The 22,220-nt window shown below is 37.5% G+C and overlaps 1 protein-coding gene across 10 annotated transcripts in view; it reads left to right on the top strand.

The window, feature by feature from the left end:
• The window catches only part of PIK3C2G (phosphatidylinositol-4-phosphate 3-kinase catalytic subunit type 2 gamma), a 363,004-nt gene that overhangs the window by 235,961 nt on the left and 104,823 nt on the right, over positions 1–22,220 (top strand). For 9 of the 10 annotated variants that reach the window (XR_009048372.1, XR_009048371.1, XM_057701641.1 and 6 more), the window contains 2 exons: positions 6,534–6,690; positions 13,583–13,692. Coding sequence is in view for 8 of the 10 variants with exons in the window: in XM_057701641.1 (XP_057557624.1) it covers positions 6,534–6,690; positions 13,583–13,692 (267 nt within the window). In the remaining 2 variants the exon portion in view is untranslated. Of the gene's footprint in view, positions 1–6,533; positions 6,691–13,582; positions 13,693–15,096; positions 15,399–22,220 lie in introns of those variants that run through there. The other variant, XM_057701647.1, reaches the window with a different exon arrangement.

The following is a 22,220-nucleotide window of genomic DNA, read 5'->3' as shown; positions in this document are numbered from 1 at the left end:
GGAGTACCACCAGAGAGAATGGAGATTCTCAGAATGTAATTAGACAACTGTACTAAGAACTAAGATAAAGACAAAAGCCTAATATTAATACCAAGGCAGTGCATCATCTGGAGAATAGAGCAAGGAGTCTGAGCAGACCGATAGTGTTGCTTATAAGTATGTTAAGATAAAATACACTTAAAATGGCTGGAAGAAAGGGGAACAGAAGAGCGTAATGTGGTTGGAAATATGCAAAGAAAAAGAAAGGAATAGAAGTGTATAAAAGAAAGGGATGAAAGGAAAGTATGAAAGATATTTTGTCCGTACTACCAAAAACTTAGCTAGATATAGAAGTATTTTAAAAGGCAAAAAAAAAAAAAAAAAAAAAAAAAAAAGAGTAAAAAATATCCTTATAAAATTATGTTGTAAAACTTGTAGATCCCTTAGGGCTAAGATCGTATTTAATAAATCAAAAAAAAAAAAAAAAAAAAGAGAAAGGAAAAAAAAAAAAAAATCCAGAACTGATCCCCGAATGGACCAGTTCAATAGGTATTGATACTACTATTTCTGTTTCCTTAGCGTCTCAGCTGTAAGTGTCCTTTTCCTTGCCTTGGGTTTTTTTTTTTTTGCGTTATTCTGTGACCAGCAGAGGTTCCTTTATTGTTCGTCTGTAAGCCTCGGTGTGTGGGGAGGGAGAGGGTGCAATAGTGGCTTCTTCTCCTGGGAGGGAGTGAGCAGTGGCGCACTGTTGCTTCAGTCAGGCTTGGAGGTGCCTGTTGCAGAGGGCGCTGGTGGCTCAGGCGTACACAGAAAGTCTTAGAGTTGGGCCTCTCTCGGGGTTTTTTCTTTTTGATGCTGGTTTTTTTTTTTTTTTTCTCTAGGCAGCCTCCCTGCTGCTGGCGTTGCAAGGAGTTTTAATCTAGCCCCGCCCGAGCGCCTGAGGGTGCTTGTTATCCCTGAGCGCCTTATGTGGCCCCGCAGGGCGTCTCTCCGCTGCCTGTTGCAGAGGCGCAGAAAGAGAGAGAGAGGCTATGCGCGCGGCTCCTCCCCCCCGCCCGGGAGCCTGCAGCCTCCAGCCGCCATCATGGCCGGGCAGCTCTCAGGAACGGGCACTCCTCTCCGCGGACCTCCTCCCTCCTGTCCTCTCGGTCCGTCACCCTACCGGCAACAATGTTTCTCCCTCTGAACCAGCTCTCCGGTTCCCACGCTCCCGCTCCTGGACCCTCCGTTCAGCCGCGGATCGATGTCTCGGTCCGGGAACGCTGAGCTGCGCTGCGGACCCTCCGTATGTTTCTCACTCCCTCCCGTCTGCCACAGCTCCGCCGCTTCACCCTCTTTGAGCCCTCGTAGATGCCTCCCTACCGGCTATGTCAGGTTCTCCGCAGCCCTTTCCGGTGTCCGAAGCCGTCTGCTGGTGTTCAGCTGGTTCTCTGTGGGAATGACTGTGTCCTTCCGTGCATTCCCAATGCATCTGTGGAGAGGGATGCACTCCACGTCTCTCTACTTCGCCGCCATCTTTTTTCTCCTACTCTCAGCATTTTTACAGAATAATAATTTCAGAGAAAGACTGATCATAAGTTAATGAAAAGATTAACTTTGACAACAAAATGACAGAATCATAAGAATAAGTTTGTTCACACAGTCTACCCACATAAATATTAAATCATCATAAGCTCTTCACTGTGTGAGCTTATGTTTGTTTACTGTTGCATTCATTGTGTATAACAGAATACCAACAAAATATTGTTTGAAACATTAAGAATATATAAAGGGAAGACAAAATACTTTCTCTCCCCTTGAAAATCATGCAGACCATTTAGGAGAAAAAATCATGAGATTACTAGTGACTATAAAAAAATAAAATATATTAGCTGTAGGGTTAAGTAAAAAGATAAGTCAGAGTAACAGAGAAACAAGCAAGAGATATGTTAATTAAAGAAGAAAATCTAGAGTGTGTTTCAAGGGGTAGATTATATCTGATTTGATAGAATCTAAAATACATTTGGCAGCAAACCTCTGCAGAGTTTCCCTGGCTTGTACACATCACACAACAGCATATATTCATTAATGCAAATGCATATTTAATTGTCCTAAAATGAAATTATTTAGCATTTAGAAATGAATAAATGCATAGCCCTTGGGATTAAAAATGAACAAGAAGGAGAAGGAGAAGGAGACTTCTTAAAAGAAAAACATTTTGATCCTGATTTCTTAGTATTAGGACATCTGCCAAGAGAGAAGGAAATAGAAAACATGTCCAAAAGTGGGAAACAATAAAGGTAAAAGGTACAGAAGCATGCATAGTTAGGACTTAGGCAGGAAATAGTGAAACCACTAATCTAGAAAAGCAAAAAAAAAAAAAAAAAAAAGGTAGTATAGTCACAACAAGAAATTTCTGGTTTATTTATACAGCTATAAATGAAAAATTTTCAATGTATGATTTAGAATGCAATACAGTATAGACTCTAAAAGATCAGATAGTTTCCAATCTTCCCTCTTGCCACAACCAATTTATATCTGAGGTTTATAAGTATTGCTTAAACTTCAGACACAGGCTCCAATACATTAATTCTGCAACCTAAGATTATGGTCACATTTGAGTGGGCTGATAAATCACATACCAGCTACAACTCCTAAAGCCTGTAGGGATGGGATAGGATTCTGCTTCACATGTGAGGCTTCTTTCATTTCTAGACAAATTTTACTCTAATTCTGAGTTATTTTTTAAAACTTCTCAGAAAGCCATGCAAATCATATAGAAAAGATGTGGCATTTTAAACTATGATAATAATTTAAACACAGCTAAATGGGTCCTTCAGTATTGTTATTAGTTAATATTTTCTCTAACTTAGATATGTTTCTTTTGTGTATTTGACTCTCTGCTGTAACGTTCCTTCATCTGATTTATAATGATGGTTACTATGGAAGAAAGAAACGTGTTATCACATGAACTTAAGCATAACTACAGAAACTTTCCAAGAGAAATCAGTTTGGTCAAATGTATTTTTCTCTATTGAAGAGAAAAGCATATCTATCACATTAGAAAAGAAAATTTCAGGAAGTTGTAAAATTTAAGGCTCCTTCAAAATTATTCTATTTCGAGAGTTTCATTCAATATAGCAAATATGATATAGAGATTTTATTCTGCTTATGGAAGTCTGGGATGTTGCTAAAACTCACTAAAATGTTAGCAGTAGTGATGACTCTATGGGTGAGTGATATATAAAAAATGCTACCAAATTCAAAGGTCCACTTAAGGGCTTTTGCAACCAACAAGGTCACATGGAGGAGCTGGGAGTAAATTAAACCTTGAAGGAAAGATGAGATTTTACAGATAGCATTTTTGAAGAGAAAGGGAGATTTAGCTATGATTAGGTTCAGCTCTAAGAACATTTTTATTAGTTTGGGGACTAATTACAGTATTTAAAATTTACTGAATATTTACTATGTGCCAGGCTATGTTCTAAGAGCTTTTACCTGCTTTAACTCATTTAATCCTCTCAGCAATCCCAGTAGTCAAGTGCTTTTATCCCCATTTTACAGAGGAAGAGATTGAGGCACACAATAAGTAAGTTGCTGAGGATCGCAGAACTAGTAAGTGGTAGAACATGATTTGAAGCTTGGCTGTCAGGCCTGCCGTCTGTGTCCTCTGCATAGAACCTCTTATAGCCATTCACAAGTGTGCTGTCCTCTCTGTGTCAGGCCTTTGTGTATGTGTTCTTAGTTAATCCTCGCAGCAATTCTAAGAGCTAGGTATTACTTGTCCATTTCAGAGATGAGGAAACTGAGACACAGCAGGTCCAGGATTAGAACCCATGCTGTAGCTCATGTTTTCAACATGTGTGCTCCCAGCTTGGCCAAAGTAAAGGGCTATAAAGTAAATTCATAGCATACAAGCTAGATAAGTCAATGTAAGCCAAATATAAAAGGATTTTGGGCAAAAATTTTAAAATTTGGACTTGATTTTTAAGACATTCTTCAGTGTCTAGGTAGTGCTCAATAATTAAACAAATGAATGATTGAATGAATGAATATAAATCTAAGTGGGGAAATTATTACACCAGCGTCTCCTCCAGACATTCAGTGGTAGCATGGATCACACAATAAAATTTAAAAATCACAGACAGCGGTAGCTTACTCATTTTCTTTAAAATACTTTGCCTGAAATTAGATTCCACTGCCCCAGATCAGCTACAAAGTACCTGAATTGTGGCTTTTTGATTTGAACATCCATGCTTCTGAAAGGTCTAGTTAACTAGGTTCAATTAGCAAGACTTCCAACTCTACCATGTTTTTATTAAAATAGCTAACTAAACATAGCAACAATAAAGAACACAGTTATCCTGGGGTTCCCTGGTGGCATAATGGTTAGGACTCCAGGCTGTCACTGGCGTGGCCTGAGTTCATTCCCTGGTCAGGGGACTGAGATCCTGTAAGCCCCACATCGTGGCCAAAACAAACAAAACACACACACACACACACACACACACACTTAAAATTAACAAAAATTGAGGCTTCCTCAATAATTCTCGACTTTTTTCAATTACTGCTTGGGTTAAACTTAATTAGATCTAGGCTGCTAGGTTCAAATTTTAAAATGTCTTCATTCAAAATCTTTGTTTTAAACAAGCTTTTACTCAAAACGATATTCGCATCTCAAATGCTTCTAGACAACCTTCAGCCAAATCAGTATCAAAATTCTTTGCCTCATCCTTGCTCTTATTCAGTGAGAGAGACCTCATCACAGACAGGTGTTGGCAGCCCTCTCTCTGCATTCTCCATTAGAAGCACTAACGTTTCATCTCAAGTCTCTTCGTATTTCCGATAACATGAGAAAAAACAGACAGAAATAGGGAAAACAGGATCATCTTCTTTCTGGTCCTTTGTTTTTCTCTTTTTCTAGAAATGAAATATAGATAACTCTTTTTTCCCTTACTAAGCATGTAACAGTGAATTGGTAATATCTGTCTTTTTTGTGGATTATCTTCTGAAAGAACTTGTCATTACATATCTTAGCTTTTCTTTTTTTTTTGAACTATAATTGACTTACAGTATCATTATTAGTTTCAGCCGTAGAACATAGTGATTCAGTATTTTTATACATTACAAAATGGTCACCGTGATAAGTCTAGTTACCATCTGTCACCACACAAAATTATTACAATATTATTGACTATGTTCTCTATGCCATGCATTACATCCCTATGGGATACTTATTTTATGACAGGAAGTTTGTAACTCTTAATCTCCCTCAGCTATTTCACTAATCCCCCCAGCTCCCTCCTCTGGCAACCACTAGTTTGTTCTGTGATTCTGTGAGTCTGTTTCTGTTTTGCCATGTTTGTTTGTTTTGTTTTTTAAATTCTACACGTGAGTGAAATCATACGGTATATATGTCTCTCTTTATGACTCATTTCATTTAGTGTAATACCCTCTAGGTCCATCCATGTTGTTACAAATGGCAAGATTTCATTATTTTTTATGGTTGAATAATATTCCATTACACACACACACACACACATACACACCCCTCTTCTTTATCTATTCATCTATCGATGGATGCTTAGGTTGCTTCCATGTCTTGGCTATTGTACATAATGCTCCCCAATCTGTTGGGCATTTGTGCAATCATTACCTTGAACTCCTTTTGGGATAGACTGCCTAGCTCCACTTCCCTAAGTTTTTCTGGGGTTTTGTTCCTTCTTTGGAACATGCTTCTTTGTCTTCTCATTTTGCCTAATTCTCTGTGTTTATTTCTAAGTATTAGGTGAGTCAGTTATGCTTCCTGACCTTGGAGAAATGGCCTTATGTAGGAGATGCCCTAGGGGGCCCAGCAGCACACTCCCCTCTGACCGGCAGAGTGATATGCTCTAGGGGTGTCCGTTACATGGGCTGAGCAGCCCTTCTGTTGTGATGAGGCAGACTACTGCGGGTGCACAGGTAGGAGGGGCTGGCCCCCTGCCTGGTTGGCTGTCTGGCTCTGGCTCTAGAGGAGGCTGCCAACCCACTTGTGGGCAGGACTGGGTCCCAGTGGTGGCTGGCTGTGAGGCCCAAAGGGGGGGTCCCAGGGCTGATGTTGGCCCACTGTATCTTAGCTTTTGCCTGAAACTTTTTACCTAAAGGGTCAACATACTATCTAAGGGGAAAAAAAAAAGCACCATGAGGTTAAATACATGATCTGTTCTATCATTTCAAAATTTAGCAATAAATATATTTTCTGTAAAAATCACTTTAATTATTAATTGGTTTTTTGCACTAGTTTTAATGAATAATATTCACATCAAATATAACTTGGAATTAACTATTTGAGACAATATAGGTCAACTTTGTAAAATAACTTGCCCTTCCTTCTCTGTTGCAGTTCAGCTACATTATTCAGAGTCTACAATTAGCAAGTTTTTCCAGCTGTCCTACAATGAAGGAGGTTCATCCATTAAAGTAGAGAGAAAATAACAAAAAATTTCAAACGGAAATAAGCTGTTGTAATTGCCTAATGTAACCCTTCAAACCATTTTTCTTCCTTCTTATGGTTGGTGTTGTTTTTTGGTTTACAGGGACCGAGCCCCTTTTATTTTTACTTCAGAGATGGAGTACTTTATTACAGAGGGAGGGAAAAACCCACAGCATTTCCAAGATTTTGTGGAGCTTTGCTGTCAAGCTTATAATATTGTCAGAAGACACAGCCGCCTGCTCTTGAACCTGCTAGAAATGGTAAGTCCCTTGGGGAAATAACAGAAATAATAAGCTTCATTTATGGCTCTCTTTCGGTAGTCTATCTTCGCTAATGGCTTGGAGTTCCCCAAAGAGCTATTCAAAACAGAATGGAACGAACAAACTAAAAGTACCATTGTACAGCTTATAAATACATTTCTTAATAATTCATAACATTGGTTCACAGTTATTATCTCAAACCTTTTTCTTCACAATAATATTGATGTGTTCAGGGGTTATCGCAGTATATTTTGATTAAAGATCAAGGACAGTAATTTAGAATATTGTACCAAATGCATTGTGCTTTATGGTTTTTTCAAAAGTTTTTTAAAATACTATCTCATTTTCACATTATGGCAACCCAATGATATAGAACAAGCAAGGATTTTTCCTGGTTTCCCTCCCAGTCTCTGCGTTTGATTCCTTGCTTAGTTTCCAGATTAAGAAACTGAGAGTCAAAAATGTAAAATGACTTGCTAGCACCTCGACTCGAGAGTAAGACATTTAGTACATTGAGTCTCCTGAGTCATGGTCCTGGGTGCTCTCTGTTGACCAATAGGGGAGTTTTTAATGTTTCATTCCACTGTCCAATGGACAGGCCAGACAATCAGGGTGAGAGGAGAAGTATCTGATTGAAATATCTTCTGGGAGAAAAACGTGGTGGTTCCTATGGGCACATGCATACACACTAGTAATTGCTGCAAATCATAAGAGAGAAATACATCTTTTGTAAATCAGAATGGAGTTTGAAGTCAATACAATAATCAAAAATAACTGGTTTAGAGCCTTCAGATGACAATTCTACTAGATGCTGTTAAGGGCACAGACTTGGTGCAGGGCCTTCCTGGGTTTGAATTCTAGCTTGGCATTTTACTGGCTACATTCCTCAGGTATGTTACTTAACTCCAGCAGGACATATGTTTCCTCATCTACTAAATGAAGGTAATAGCATCTACCTTGTAGGACTGATAAATAAATGACCTAATAGTGAATACCCTGTATGAGCTTTATGCTAAGTGCTTTATATGTATTAATTGATTTACATTTCATAATAACCATGTTAGATGATTAATATAAACACCTAGCACAGTACCCGTCACGTAATAGGATCCAGTTAATTTATTATACTAGATCCTTGTTAACCTATAAGAGCACTGTCCATAGTATCCCCTAATCACTTGGTTATTTAAATTTAAATTAATTAACATTGAATACAATTTAAAATTCAGCTTCCAGGTCTCACTAGCCATATTTCCAGTGCTCAACAGCCACATCTGGCTAGTGGTACCATATTGGACAGCACAGATATAAAACATTTCCATCAAAGCAGAAAAGTTCTAGTCGGTAGTGCTGAATAAATGTTGACCTTGTTTCAGTGAAGATTTGATTTTGATCCTTGTTTCATTTTTCAAACAACATATGTACCTTACTTCTCTCCTCTCTGCCTTGAAAAATATGGATTTCTAAATATGTTATAAACTTGTAGTCCTTCATATAGAAAGACACTTTGGTTACTTTACATGTGAACTGGGTATATAAGGTTCTGCCCATCTCCAGAGTCTTCAAGATGGCTTTCTGGTAACAACCAATGATTCACATTGGTGGAATTTCATTCTGTCTCCTAATTCTATTAAGTGATATTGCAATTATGAGATGGTTTATAGTTCATAATCTGTATTCATACTACAGGTAAAACTCTGCAAAGACTGAGTCTGTGACCTTGACTCCCTTTCATAATAAATATCCAGGTAGTATCAACTCTCATATCCTTCTGGGCTCTAGCAGGGTCTAACTCATGAATCCATGAGCTCTTGAGTACTTACTATCTGCCAGAAGTTGTGGAGGATACAGTCACATATGAGACCCATTCAGTCTCATATAAAATTTTCAACTTAATAAGGAAGATAAAATTCATGTACACAAGCAAATAAGGTATCTAGCATTTCTAAATGTCTATAAAGTGCTATAAGTAACTGCATAGTAGGAATAAGTACCATATTCTAACTATTTCAACCAGTCACAGACATTTCAAAAGTAAATCCAAAGCAGAAAAGCACAAATATCATTTTATACTGTTTCTCAGGTGACAGTAAAATTATGCTGAATGACAAGTAAACATGTTAAAATAATGTGAAAGCACAGCTTTTTGAAAAAAAAAAAAAGATTCTAAAAGCTATCGGTGGGCTTTTTCTTTTGTTTAATAAACGTTCTACCTACCTAAAAGGAAAACTTTTAGCATGAGTCATAATATATTAAATAGTCAATAAAGAGTTTATATGATGTTATTTCATTTAAAAGAAGTAGATATATGGTATTTTAATCAAGTATTGAAGTAATTTCTCATAAAATAATGTTAAAATCACATGTTGAAGGTTTTTGGTATACAGTATTTGTGAAAAATTTCCCTATGTTCTAATTATTCAAGCGTGACTTTTAGGCTAAGGAAGAAAATTTGGCAGTGAAGGGTACCAATTCAGATTAATCTTATAATTTTAGATTTAGACTTTTACAGAAATTGAAACAGAAAACAGAAGCAATGTGGACCAATTAGACCAGTGAATAAATAGATGTCAACCAGCAGTGTGTGATTATCTCTGTTTCCGGTTATGTACCTCTTGATTCTCTTCTCCTCACATTTTTTTTTCTGATGGGATTCTGCAGGTAATCAAAGCATCAGTAAAGGTTTCAAGACCACACCTTCTCTAGTAGAGCTTCTTCTAAAATAAAAATCAAATTTAAATTTACAAAAGATTATTTTCTACCTCTGTGGGTAATCTATATTTCCCTCAATTCTCTCTCAAACTGACTCTTTTTGTGCTAACTTACTTAAAAAGAACTTAATCTATTGTGCCATAACCTAGTTACAACCTGAGAAACGCTTGTTATGGGTCAGTAACAAAGGATTATGAGCCACAAGCATTTGGTGACTCTGCTGTGGAGTTAATTGCTCAACCTTGGTAGAGAGCAGCATGTTTCCAGATACTCACAGTGCTTTTTGTTTACTCTTGGGAAAAGCCGGGGAAAAATAATCCATGAAATTCCCATCTTGCTTAAAAGCAAAACATCTGTAGAGACCCAAGAGTGTTGCTGGCTGGATTCACTAACATAAAAGCCTGTATTTCATCAGCTTTTCTCTTATTAAAAAATCAATAGCAGTTATTATGGAAGCCTCCCAAAGAACGCGGGGACCATTCACCCAGTTTAAAATGTTTATCACACCCATTTTTATATCAGATATTTCCCAGCAGAAATCTTTCTAACTTCTCTTCATGGTGGCAAAGAATGTCTGCTTCCCTAAGCATAACTATCAAAATAGATTTGGACTTAGTAGGAGAAGAACAAAAGTAAAAAAGAAAAAAAATTTAATGTTCCTATCCTTTAAAATAAGAGCTTATCTGCTTATTATGTGTACTAGCCACCCTTTCCCTTTCTTATTGCCCCAATTAAAGTTATAACCCATGTAATCTAAGCTAGGGAGGCATTCGTAATACATCTCTGTGGGCTAGTGAGCCTACCTGGCTAAGTGAACCCAGGTATGAGGCCATCCTTACTCTGATGTGCGGAGTCACAACACTCAAAGCCCCTTCTCTAAGGAATGAAGCACATCAACAAGGGCGAAGTTAGCACTTGTTACCTTTAATCAGCCACATGAAAGGGAGAGAACTTGGGTTTGAAGCCATCTACACTTGGTGTGTAGTGCGTGTGTACGTGTGTAGGAAGGGATGAGTATTGATTGGGTCTACTTCCCGAGAAAATGTTTGACAGAGTCTTAAATGAGCAGATGTGAATTCAGAATATCCAGAGAAACTAGAAAGCAATTACCACAATAAATACACATACATCTCTAGAACCGATAAGTTCTAGTACAGAACTGATAAGATAAAACCTAAGGTAGACTCTAGTTGCTGTTGGCAGTGTATCTCCCTGTGGTTGATGTAAAGTTTAGTTGTTGGGGTCGAACTTGCTGTCTATAGGTTTTCAATGCCTAACAAGGTCAGATATTTTCTCATTCATTGATTCACTCATTCATGCATGCATTCGTTATTTCATAGACATTCGTTAAGTTCTGAGTATTTACAAAGCACCACGTTAAGCAATACAGACAATTCCGCATGGAATAAAAACCTAATTTCTGTTCTCAAAGACCTTAAAATCTAATGTGACAAACATACACGTGAACAAAATGTAGTTAAAGCTGGGCAGCAATACCTACTATGAAAGAGATGTAACCAAAATAGGATTACTGTACAAAGAAAGCAAGTTATGAAATTTTATCAAGAGGATCTGTGGTGCTTTCGAGGAGGACAAAGTATTTGAGATGAGCCTTCAAAAAAAATTGTAATAGACAAGGAAGGAGAGGAAAGGAATCCTGGCTGAAAGAAAAATATAAGCATGTGTGGAGGCTTCAAGAGCGTAGGCATGACATGCGTTGTACATGGGGGGAATCAAGTGCACCCAGTCTGTGGTACAGATGCAGACCTATGTAGACTGTGAGGTTGAAGTGATAGATCGCAGGTAGGTTAAGAAAGGCATTTACAACCAGAATGAAGATTTTGGACTTTTATATATAGTCACCTGAGAACCTAGAAGTTTGTTGGTATTTTTACATCTAAATTAGAGTATAATTGCTTTACAATGTTGTGTTAGTTTCTGCTGTACAGCAAAGTGGATCAGCTGTATTTATAATATATCCCCATATCCCCTCCCTGTTGAGCCTCCCTCCCACCCTCCCTATCCCACGCCTCTAGGTCATCACCAAGCGTCAGGTTGATCTCCCTGTGCTATGCAGCAGCCTCCCCCAGCTAACTATTTTACATTTGGTAGTGTGTATATGTCAATGCTACTCTCTCACTACGTCCCACCATCCCCTTCCCCCCACCCCCAGCATATCCTCAAGTCTGTTCTCTACATCTGTGTCTTTATTCCTACCCTGCCACTAGTTTCATCAGTACTTTTTTTTGTTTTGTTTTGTTTTTTAGATTCCATATATATGCATTAGCATACGGTATTTGTTTTTCTCTTTCTGACTTACTTCACTCTTTGTTTTTAATGAAGGGAGGTACCATCATCTAGCTTGGATTTTAGACCAATAACTCAGAAATTAGGTAATTAGAGAGATAGTGAGTGAAGAACTAGGAAAGGGCTATTCAAGTTATGTAAGCAAATGAAGATCAGGAGCTGAACTAGGACAATAATTGCAATGGAAAAGGGAATGAATATATGAGACTTGAGATGGTTTTTATAGAATTAAGTGATTGACATTGGGAATCAGGAAGAAGAGAGAATCAAAGAAGATATGAATTTCTTGTTATTTGGACAATGATGGCAGTGAGATATGAAACAGAAAAAAGGAGGAAGAGTTTATGGGAGAAGAAAATTTGCCCAAATTTAGGTATCATGAATTTAAGATGCTGTGTCATCCATGAGGGAAGACAGCTACCTAATCTATTCCCATGGTTTCAGTTACTGTCTGTATGCTAATGACTCCCCAAATCTATATTTATGCTTTAGGTCCCACCCAGCCCTCCAAATATATCCAATCAACCACCCAGTTTTCTCAGTTCTACTTCCTACATACATTTAAAATCTAATAACTTTTCTTCATTTCTAAATAGTCTCCTAATCTGGCCATTTATTTGGCTTCTCTTCAATCTATTTTTCACACATAACCACGATGATCTTTCTCAAGCACAATTCATCCTTTTAATGCTCATTTTAAAACACTAAAAGAGCTTTCCTTGCTTTTAGGATAAAGTACAAAATCTCTCCTCTTGCTAAAACATCCTACACTACTTGCCTTCTCAGCCACATCTCTTGTTGCTCACCCACAGGATACCCAATGTGCCAGAAAGCTATCCTGGATCTAGGTCTGTGAACAAATGGAAGATATCTTGCTCTCTTCTGTCCAATTATATATGCTGTTCCCTCAGCCTTGGTGGGAAGAGTAGGAAAGGAAAACCGTTTCAAATCCATTTTTCTCACTTGAACTTCATCAAGTCAATCATAACTTCACCCGTCCTCCATAGCCATATTCTCAGTTTATCCTTTATTTTTAGGATTAACAGCACTGTTCTTAACTTCCCACTACTGTAAAAGTGCCTCTATTCCTAGAGCAGGAAATAATTTATTTTAGTCATGAGATACTAATGACAATCTTCTTTTTTTCTCAGAGTTCAAATTTTCTCAGAAAGATCTTTTTTTTTTCTGAGATATTTGCCTATCATTAAAGAGAATATTATCCCTTCAATCTACACTATAATTTGAACAAAGTATTTTTCCAAAGTTTGGCAGAAAAAATACCCGAACCTTTGTACAATTTAATCTTTAATTGTTTCATTGTTTTAGTAATTTTTAGTAAATTCAGTCACCACTTAACTAGGGAAGATTATGTTCTTGTCATATGAGTCAGAGTCATGAAAGAACATAAGATCAAAAAGCAAAGGAATGGAGCATAAGATTAAGAACCAGAAAAAGGAGTTTTATTCTCTGTCCTTACACACCATTTGATCTGGATACTTCACCTACAGATTTTGGGGGATTGAGTTTTTCTTCTCAAAAATGGGTATTGTGATATAATTTTTGTTTTGTAACTTATATGTATAGAGCTCTCTCTTAGTCATTAGCATTTCATTCTCCCACAACATATTGGATATTTTTTTGTCCACTTTAGAGATGAGAATATGTAGGTTTAAAGAGATTAAGAGACTTTTTCAAGATTTTAAATGATGGGTCCAGAAATTCTAACACTAGAGCTCTTATTTCCATTGTCACGTGCTGAATGTGTCTCTTCTACAAGAAGACAAGATGGAGATTTGATTTACATTTATTCTGAAGTTTTTTGTTTCTGTTTTATTTATCTTGTTTTGTTTGTGTGTTTGCTTGTTTTCCTAAGATGCTACATGCAGGATTGCCTGAGCTAAGTGGAATCCAAGACCTGAAATATGTGTATAATAATCTTCGTCCACAAGACACAGACCTGGAAGCGACAAGTCATTTTACCAAGTAAGATTAGCTGTGAATGTATGAGTATGCATGTACGCAGGTGTACAGACACATTTCACATTTGAGATGATTTTAGGGTGAACAGTCATTGGTATGAAGCTGTCATTTCTACAAGCTTGTGTCTTTTTCCCAAGGGATAGAAAAGGAGCAATGTGAATGTCTAGCAGAAGGCCTGAGTCAGTGTTTCTGTAGCAAGCTATTGTTTGCTAACCAGCCTCTTCATGTAACACATTACTCAATAAGAGGTCAGTGAAAAGAGCAAGGGCTGACATAAATAAATTGGTTATTCTACTTGAACTGTGTCCAGAAAAGCAAAGTGGAAAAAGAGATTTATGATGAGATATGGACTCACTGCTTTCATCTCTAAGACAATACAAATATTGGAATATTTGGTGACTATCTTCTATTTTCAATCTAGTTTTTAATAAGCAAGTCTGGGAAAACACTAGCGTGCATCAAGATAAGAGTCTGGTCACAATACAGTGATTATCAGTTAGATTCAAAATCATTGCCAAAAGGGCGGTGTATTTTATAACAGAAGATTCTTTTGAACTTCAATTTTTGAATGGATAGCATAATTGCTAGCAAATTCTAGGTGCCTGATAAATGTTAGCTGTAATTATTATCCTAATAAATATTTTAAGTAGAGAAATACATTGCTCTTCCTGTAATTTCTTGATGTTGAAACTTATTTGAATCTAATTTTTAATTTTTCTAATATTTTCAACTAAAAATTTGTAAACATAAATTATATTTTTTAATGGATATATGCTCTGTCCTTTTGAAGAAAACAATACTTATAATAAAATCTTTCCCACACAGGTATTACTTTTCTCTCCTTTTTCCAGAATGTATAGTGCAGAATCTCTCTCCATTCCAAGGGCATGGGGGAGTTCATGGGGATGTATGTCCTAAACACTTGGAGAATTTCTCTTTTTGCAAGGAATCACTGTTTCATGAATTTTAATGGACAGGCTGCTCTTGTGGTTGAGTAGAAGTAATATGACAGAATCACAGAATATTAGAGCTGGAAGAGCCCTTATAGTTTATTTATTCTGACAATAAATATGCTAATGAGAAAACCAAGATCCAAAGAATTCAGAGGCTTGCCTGTGATTAAAAGAAGTAGTAAGAAATAGAGCCAGAACTAGGGCCCAAAGCTAAGACTTTGTTCCCATGCTCTAGGGTTTTTTTTCCAACATTCAATGTTGGAATGTATATGATATGATTAAGCAGCTCCAGGCAGCGCCCCTGCCAAAAATATACCTTCCTCCTATCTGGTTTGTTTCTGAAATTCTACCATTAGAGATTCTTTCGGTGAGCCTGGTGGGTTTCTTTAGTCTTAAAAATGCCCTTTGATTGTAAAGTTACCTCTGAAAGAAGCTTTTGTTTATATCCACTTAGAAAACTACATACATTAGTTGACAACTGTCTGTGGCCAAAGACAGTAGCTTGAAGACTGGCAGAAGTGTTTCAGATCCTTGGTTTCAAGGATGGGGGACTCTCAAGTTGCCTCAACTAATGGGGACAAGGGACTTGTATGAGAAATCCCAAGGAAGGGATGACAGCCTGCCTCAGGAAGAGCAGAAGGACATCTGTCACAGAGCCTGAAGGTCCTTTGGAGTTCAAGACAGCTCTGGAGATATCATGAGTAGAAATCAATCAGCCTTTGAGTCTAACTGCCGTCCCTGGTCCAGTTAACCACATCCAAGGTGGGTGGCTTCACTTGGTACCAAAAATAGTCCCCTCGGGCTATTCCATCAGGATCTGACTGGGATGCCTTTCTTTAAACTGGGCGGCAGCAGGGCAGGCACAATGATTGATGTGTCAGTGAGACAGGGAGGGGAGATGGGGGAGGAGCATAGAGAGGACCAGAAAAGATGGAGGTTAAAAACATGATGGGGCTGCAACCTGTGTTTGATATGTCATTGCTTGGACAAAGCAATTATAGTGCTGCAGTTCACAAATAGTCCCTCCTACCTTTTAAAACAAAGGAAAAAAGCTATATATTGGATGAAAAACGCTCTTTCAGGCCGTGGCCGAAGGTAAATGGGCTTTATTTGTCTGCCAGAGTCCCATCCGTCCACGTCCTCCAGCTTCATCTGACATGCTCAGATCTGTAAGGGGCAGAATCTTAGAGATGGGTGAGCTTGCCTATGTTGACTCATCTCCTCTTCCCATTTAAGAGGATGTGAACGAATACAGGAAGTAGACCTGAAGCCAGTAACTTCCTAGCAGTGAGCTAGACCTCATTATCCTGCCTGCATATCTCTGCCAGGCTAATTTTCTCGCTTTCAGATATTATGTAGTATGTTCTGTTAATTAAACTTCTTTCTACAACTTTATGGTGAATAACTTGTTCTCCATGGCAGACTTAAAAGGCATCTAGCCATCTAAACCAGGGCATGTCATTTCTCTGCTCAATAATCGTCTTTGACTTGCCATTTCCTACCTCTTGCTTTTGAGGGCCTTATAAATCTGATTGTCTTTGTTAAGATTCATCCACACCATCTCTGTTATTCCCAAATGAATTCTTATTGGGGTAGATCACTTTGTCAATATGCATTCATTCCTGCTTTGTCTATTTAACTCTCACACATAGCCTCATCAAAAACACTCCCTAAGAATCATAAAATTACTAGAACAGAGAGGGGAGTCTGATCCAACTTTCTTTCCTATCCATCCCTTGAGAGTCTGGATCTCATCCGCAAAATCTTCTCACATTATTCCAGTACCGACTAGTCTTTTCCTCTGTAACTCTACAGAACGTATTATTTCATGATATGCTTCATTTATTACTGAATTACATACTGTCTAGTTTATCACCTAAGTTAATATGCTGGTTGGTTATATCAATATGTCTCAAGTAAAGCAGGGGACATATTCCCCTTTCCCCACTTCCAAAAGTATCTGAATGTGAAACAAGGTCTAGTCCCTTAAAATACATTAAAAAGTGTAATTTAACAGAAAATACAATTTAAACATGAAACATTAAGTGTATAAAAGTCATATAATAATGGGTAACATTTAATGCAGTGCTTCTCATATGTCAGACTTTGCTCTAAGTGCTTTTCATACCATAACAAGTCTATGAGGTAATATCTCATCGCTTTTACCTACATTTTTAGATTAGGAAAGTGAGACCCCAGAGAAATAAAATGATTTCCCAAAGGGTACAACCAGCAGGAGACAAAGCCATGATTCAAGTCCAGGTATCATGCTGATCTTAAATTCTACCCTGTGTGCTGAAACCCACCCTTCCCGTATGCAGGCTTCCGGGGACATGCTGCTTCATAATTCAGACCACAGTTTCCTCAAGGTTCCTCAGAGCCCATGTTGGCTGCACTCTGACCAAGGTAGACCCTATAACCTTTCTGGGTTATAGGGTCTTCCTTGGTCACTAATCCTCATTCCTGAATATCTTGAGCCTTGGTGGACAGAGTCCCCTCCCAGAACTATTATCTCTGTGCCACCACCAGGTGTCCCCTGGGTTTGGTTCAGGTTCTGCTAGAATGGCTGCCCTGGGAGATCCCCATGGGATGATTTGGCTAATGGTGCCAAAGCCATCACCTTCCTTCTTTTTTCTGTTTTGGCCCAAGATGCCTTTAACCTCTCTACATGTTTTTTCCACTTATCTTCTCAGAGAAATCTCCCATGAGACTCACCCTCCCGTTAATTTTCAAGAGCCTGTCTCAGTAGTATCTTTTATCCTAAAATCTCAGTTATGTACCTTTGTTTTTTTAGATGTGATCTAATATGTTTTGAGAGTGCCTTTTCAACTCTTCTCTAAGTTTCTTGGTCAGCATATGTAGACCAAATGTTGAGGATCTTTTCTATCATACATTCCATCCAGCTCTTTGAAGAACCTGTCATCAAGGTTCAGGAAGCCTCAATTGAATGTAACTATGATTCTTTACCATTTAAAAAAGTTACTTAAACTTTCTACTATTTAGACATTTAAAATTCAAAAGGAAATTATACAATATTTCTTTTGTTAATACTTAATGTATAGAGCGAGTTTATAAATGTAGATTGGTGAACTGAAAACAATTAGGGAGCCTTAAAAATGATGTGCACTTGTTTACTTTGCTGTGTAAATAACACTGTTATCTTAAGCTATGTTCTCTGACATTATACGGATATCAAAACTTAAGGAAAAACTTGAAGTGTAGATATTAGTGCACAAAATTATCGAAAAAAGAAATCAAGTTCAGTAATGGATCCAACGTTGGTCTTGGTGCTTCAATGAGTGTCATTAATTTGGAGATACTTTTGAGAGCTCCCTGTATATTTAAACCCCTTGTTCTCTTTGTTCTGAAAACTAAAAGTGTTTTATGCCACTTTTTATTCTGATATCACTACTAAGAAAGAGATAAAAGTAAGATGAAAATCCACCCTCTCCCACCACCGCCACTAAGCTCACACAGATCTGGGTCATGAATAAGACTAAGCCATCTGAGACACAGCACGTGTGGATACCTTAAGTGCCCTAGTCCTGACTACAGTATTAGCATTAAGAGGCTGCCCCTTTTGACCCTGTTTGAGACTTGAAAGAAAGAAATGGCTTTTCCTGCCTCTCTGAGGGAGGACTCTATTTATGAACAACACAGGATCCTACTTCACTCTTAGGTATTCACCTTCTGGGTTAAGAGCTGATCATAAGAGTTTCCGAGGATGTTGTACTCTGCGTGGCATTAAAAAATTGTATTACAGTGAATGGCATTTAGAGAAAAATGAAAATAAAATTGGTTTACTGGCCACAAAGGTTTTTCACATCATCGCCAACTCCTATCTCTGCTTCCCTTACTTTTTTTTTACTCCCCTTACAGCTGAGTTCTGCTGAATAGAATCAAGAAAGTATCATGACTCAGACCCTGCAAATTGATACTCTCATGTAATATCTCCGCCAAGCCCACTGCTAGGCAACAAAGGCAACCATCCATTAAAATGCCGTTCAAATGGGTTATTTCAGAATTTTCAATCACTCTCAAACCTTGGGTTAGCTGTCCTTAGAAACAGATAACCTGTTTCACAGACCAGACTGGGATCATTAAGCATAAATTTCCCAGCCTACCTCCTCTCCCACATGCAGATCATGCTTTTCACTTTACCCATTTCCTCCTCCAGAAATGTGAGAAGGGATTTTCCATGTATTCCCAGATAGTCCATTTAGACTGCCACGCAGATTCTTTGGTTTAGTAAGTATAAGATCCCCTGCTCTTCAGCTAAAGCTGAAGGCAGCTTAAAACAAAACAAAACTCCAAACTTCAAAATAACAAATTTGCATTAAGGAGGTGTTTTGATAGCAAGAACTAGATTCTATCTGGCATCCTTGGGGAAAAGAGTATACATGGACTCAAGCTGTAAGCTAACAAACTCCAGAAACCAGTATGGCCTGGCCAGTTTCTAATGGAAATGAAGACCTTCTCTGCTTATCTCTACCTATCATATTCTACTTCTTTTTGCCTACTGGCCAGTACTCTCTAATATAAATTCCAGAGAGAGACAGTCTAATTGACTTAATTAGTTGCCTTTCTTCCTATTGGACAGGGTCTTTCATGCAAAGCCATTGTGGATTCTGTTGTCCATCCTTATTCTCACCATGGGCCACCCCTTCACAAAGAACAGCAGAGAGCTTCTTCTCTGAACTTTGAGCTTTAGAAAGAGCAGTCTTAATTATGAGGAGCCATTGGTCAGAGCAGGCACAATGACTGTCCCAACAAGTACAACCGTGAAGCTGCTGAAAAACTGGTGATAACATCCGGAGAGACAGCGCTCCCAGACTTTGCATCACAAGCACAGGAGTGCTGTGAGCTCATCACAAGCTCAGAGTCCCTGAGCCAGCTCGAGTGTGCAGACACAATGCCAGAAATTCCCAGTGTTCCCTGCATTCCTTCTTGTTTATTTCTCATGGCTGTAGGGTGAGACTGGATTCTTTATGCTCAAATGTCTCAAAATATAGTTCAATGGCTTTCTGTCTGCTTCTCTTCAAAACTGAGAAACAGAGTATGGAACAGAAACAGATCCCTGGGTTCTCTTATCATTTTCTTGGCTTTTTTTTAGTACTTTACAAATTGTCATCTCATAGACTTTTGTAATTCCACAGTTTTTCTTTGCCTTAGCATAACCGTTGATACCTACAGAAATAAATGCTCACAAGAAAAAAAAAGAACAGAATCTAGAGGAACTAACAATCATGACATCCAACTTTCCTTAAATGAGGAAAGCAGATTCAAAGGGAAATGTAAGTTAAAATGCAAGACTTTCATTATGAAAGTCTCCCATTTTAAAAAATTTAATTATAAGGACTAATCTGAACTAAATTGACTTTTTAAACTACCTTTTTAAACTGCAGCTATGACAGCTTTTACAATATATCAATAAAGTAAACTAGCTTTTGGAGGGAAGGTGGGGATAGAAACCTGGAATGTCATTTCACTGGCATAGTACTTACACATAATAAGACCAGCCCATCTATATTCTCCTAGTTTCTTTATTCCATTTGCGCTGATTTGGCTGAGTTTTGCAAGGAGCCCCCATAAGAAAGTGTGAGAATTACTTATTGTATTCAAAGCCATGGAGCCTGGAATTCTTGTTTGTATGCAGTTAAGTGCCTGTGATGATAATTGCCTAAGACTCGCTGATCTTGTAGATGAATTCTGAAGACTTGAAACTTCAACTTGGAAAACAGCAAAGTTTTTCATTTTTTAAGCCAAGTTCTAAACTATGAAGCAGGAGTAAAGGAGAAAAGAGAAAAAGATAAGAAACTCTAAATTTGCCTCTTGTTTTAATCCCTAACACTTCTTTTGTAGGATTTCAAAAGGGTTTACCAGAAATCAGTTTCCACAGAATCATAAATCTGTACATTTTTTTTCCCTTATATCTCTCTATCTGTAGTTTACTACCTTTAGGGCTCATATATACATTCATTTTTTTACTTATTTGGTAGTAAGCTTTCTGAAATAATATTTGCATAATATTATTCTATTTCCGATAACTTTTTATATGTTATCTCCTTTGATTCTCTCAATAGTCCCAGGGGATGGCATGGTTTAGTCATCAACTATGTTTCCTAGATGAAACAATTGTGTCTCCTGAAAGCTAATTGACTTTCTTGAGATCAGGGGCAGAACTGATCAGTGAGTTCAAAAGAGAACAAAACTGATTTCTTGCATAATGGTTGCTCTTCCCAGGACCCTAAACAAAATCAGATGGAAAAAATAGTCCTATATACAAAACATAATCTCAGATAATACAGATGTTCTTTAACTGTAGTGTCTTTGGATTAGTTGAAAGAACATAGTAAAAAAAGAATCTAAATGCTTAAAGTTGTGTTTCTTAAATTAGGATGCCATTCCATCAAAGCTACAGGGATTAACATGACATATCTTTTTTTAGTATCTATTTAATTTAAAAGGTTAGAACATGAAGCTTAAATTTTTGTCTCCACACAAATGTTCACACATGTTACATACATGTGCAACCAAAATCATCAGGTGCTCTCTTTTCCATGTCAGACAATCTTGAATTTTTTAAAATAAAAGTGCAGAGGAACTTTTTTTAAAATTGTGTACCAAGACTGCATCAGCAATGATTATTCATTGAATCCATTCAAAATGGTAATTTTTTGGTTAAAAAATACTTTGAGTCCTTTTGAATACTTATTGGTCCAATGTAAATTTGGAATAAGATAAGAATTATCTTGAAGGCATAGTTTATTGGCTTAATATGTGAAAGTGCTGATCAGATATTTTATAGATTACAAATTCAACACTGAACCATTATTTTTCTTCATGGAGTAAAAGAAATTATGACAAAGTTGTATTAATTCACTGTCCGCTCTGAATGGTTAAGAATGACTCTCAGAGCTGGACACTCAGTAACTCCAAAACAAAAAAGAAAAGGAAAAGAAATGTGTTCTTTACACATGCCAGAATCACTGCAGTGAAAATGAAGTTTGAGAGTTAGGTGAAGAAATTTGTTCATGGGGAGTGTGAGCCACTTGAAACTCTCCTATTTATATATGATAAAATTACAGTGTCGATAGTAAAATAAGAACATTCTCGTGCAAATTCCTTCACAGAAAAAGTCACTTGAGAAGTACTTCCCTGGGACTCTTAAAGAGCCCAATCAGTAAAATAGGTCGGTATTCTGTCAAACCGCAAAAGGACATCAGCAACATCAGCAATAGAAACATGCCCTTGTTAAAATTCTCATCAGGTGTTGCCTGAGAACCTTCTCTTCACCACAACGCCACAGCACTTAGGCGTCTCTCTTCAGTGGTTACTTTGATGTAGCTCATGAAGCAGTTAGAAACTTTTGCCATTTGTAGTCACATATTAATATAATTGTGAGTTCAAAAAGTATAGTATTTAACCTGAGGGGAAAAAATCTGCCTATTGGCTAAACCTGACATGAAAGATTAGACCTCCCGGATTTAACCCAGTTTTCTGAGACTGATAAACTCAATTGCCCACACAGCTAGAAAACCTATTAGTAGCAGTTGTTTCTGATGATAGGCAGTTTTA

The sequence above is a fragment of the Hippopotamus amphibius genome, chromosome 12, assembly GCF_030028045.1.
Source record: "Hippopotamus amphibius kiboko isolate mHipAmp2 chromosome 12, mHipAmp2.hap2, whole genome shotgun sequence".
Taxonomy (NCBI): Eukaryota; Metazoa; Chordata; class Mammalia; order Artiodactyla; family Hippopotamidae; genus Hippopotamus; species Hippopotamus amphibius.
This window is presented reverse-complemented; position numbering and strand designations above follow the sequence as displayed.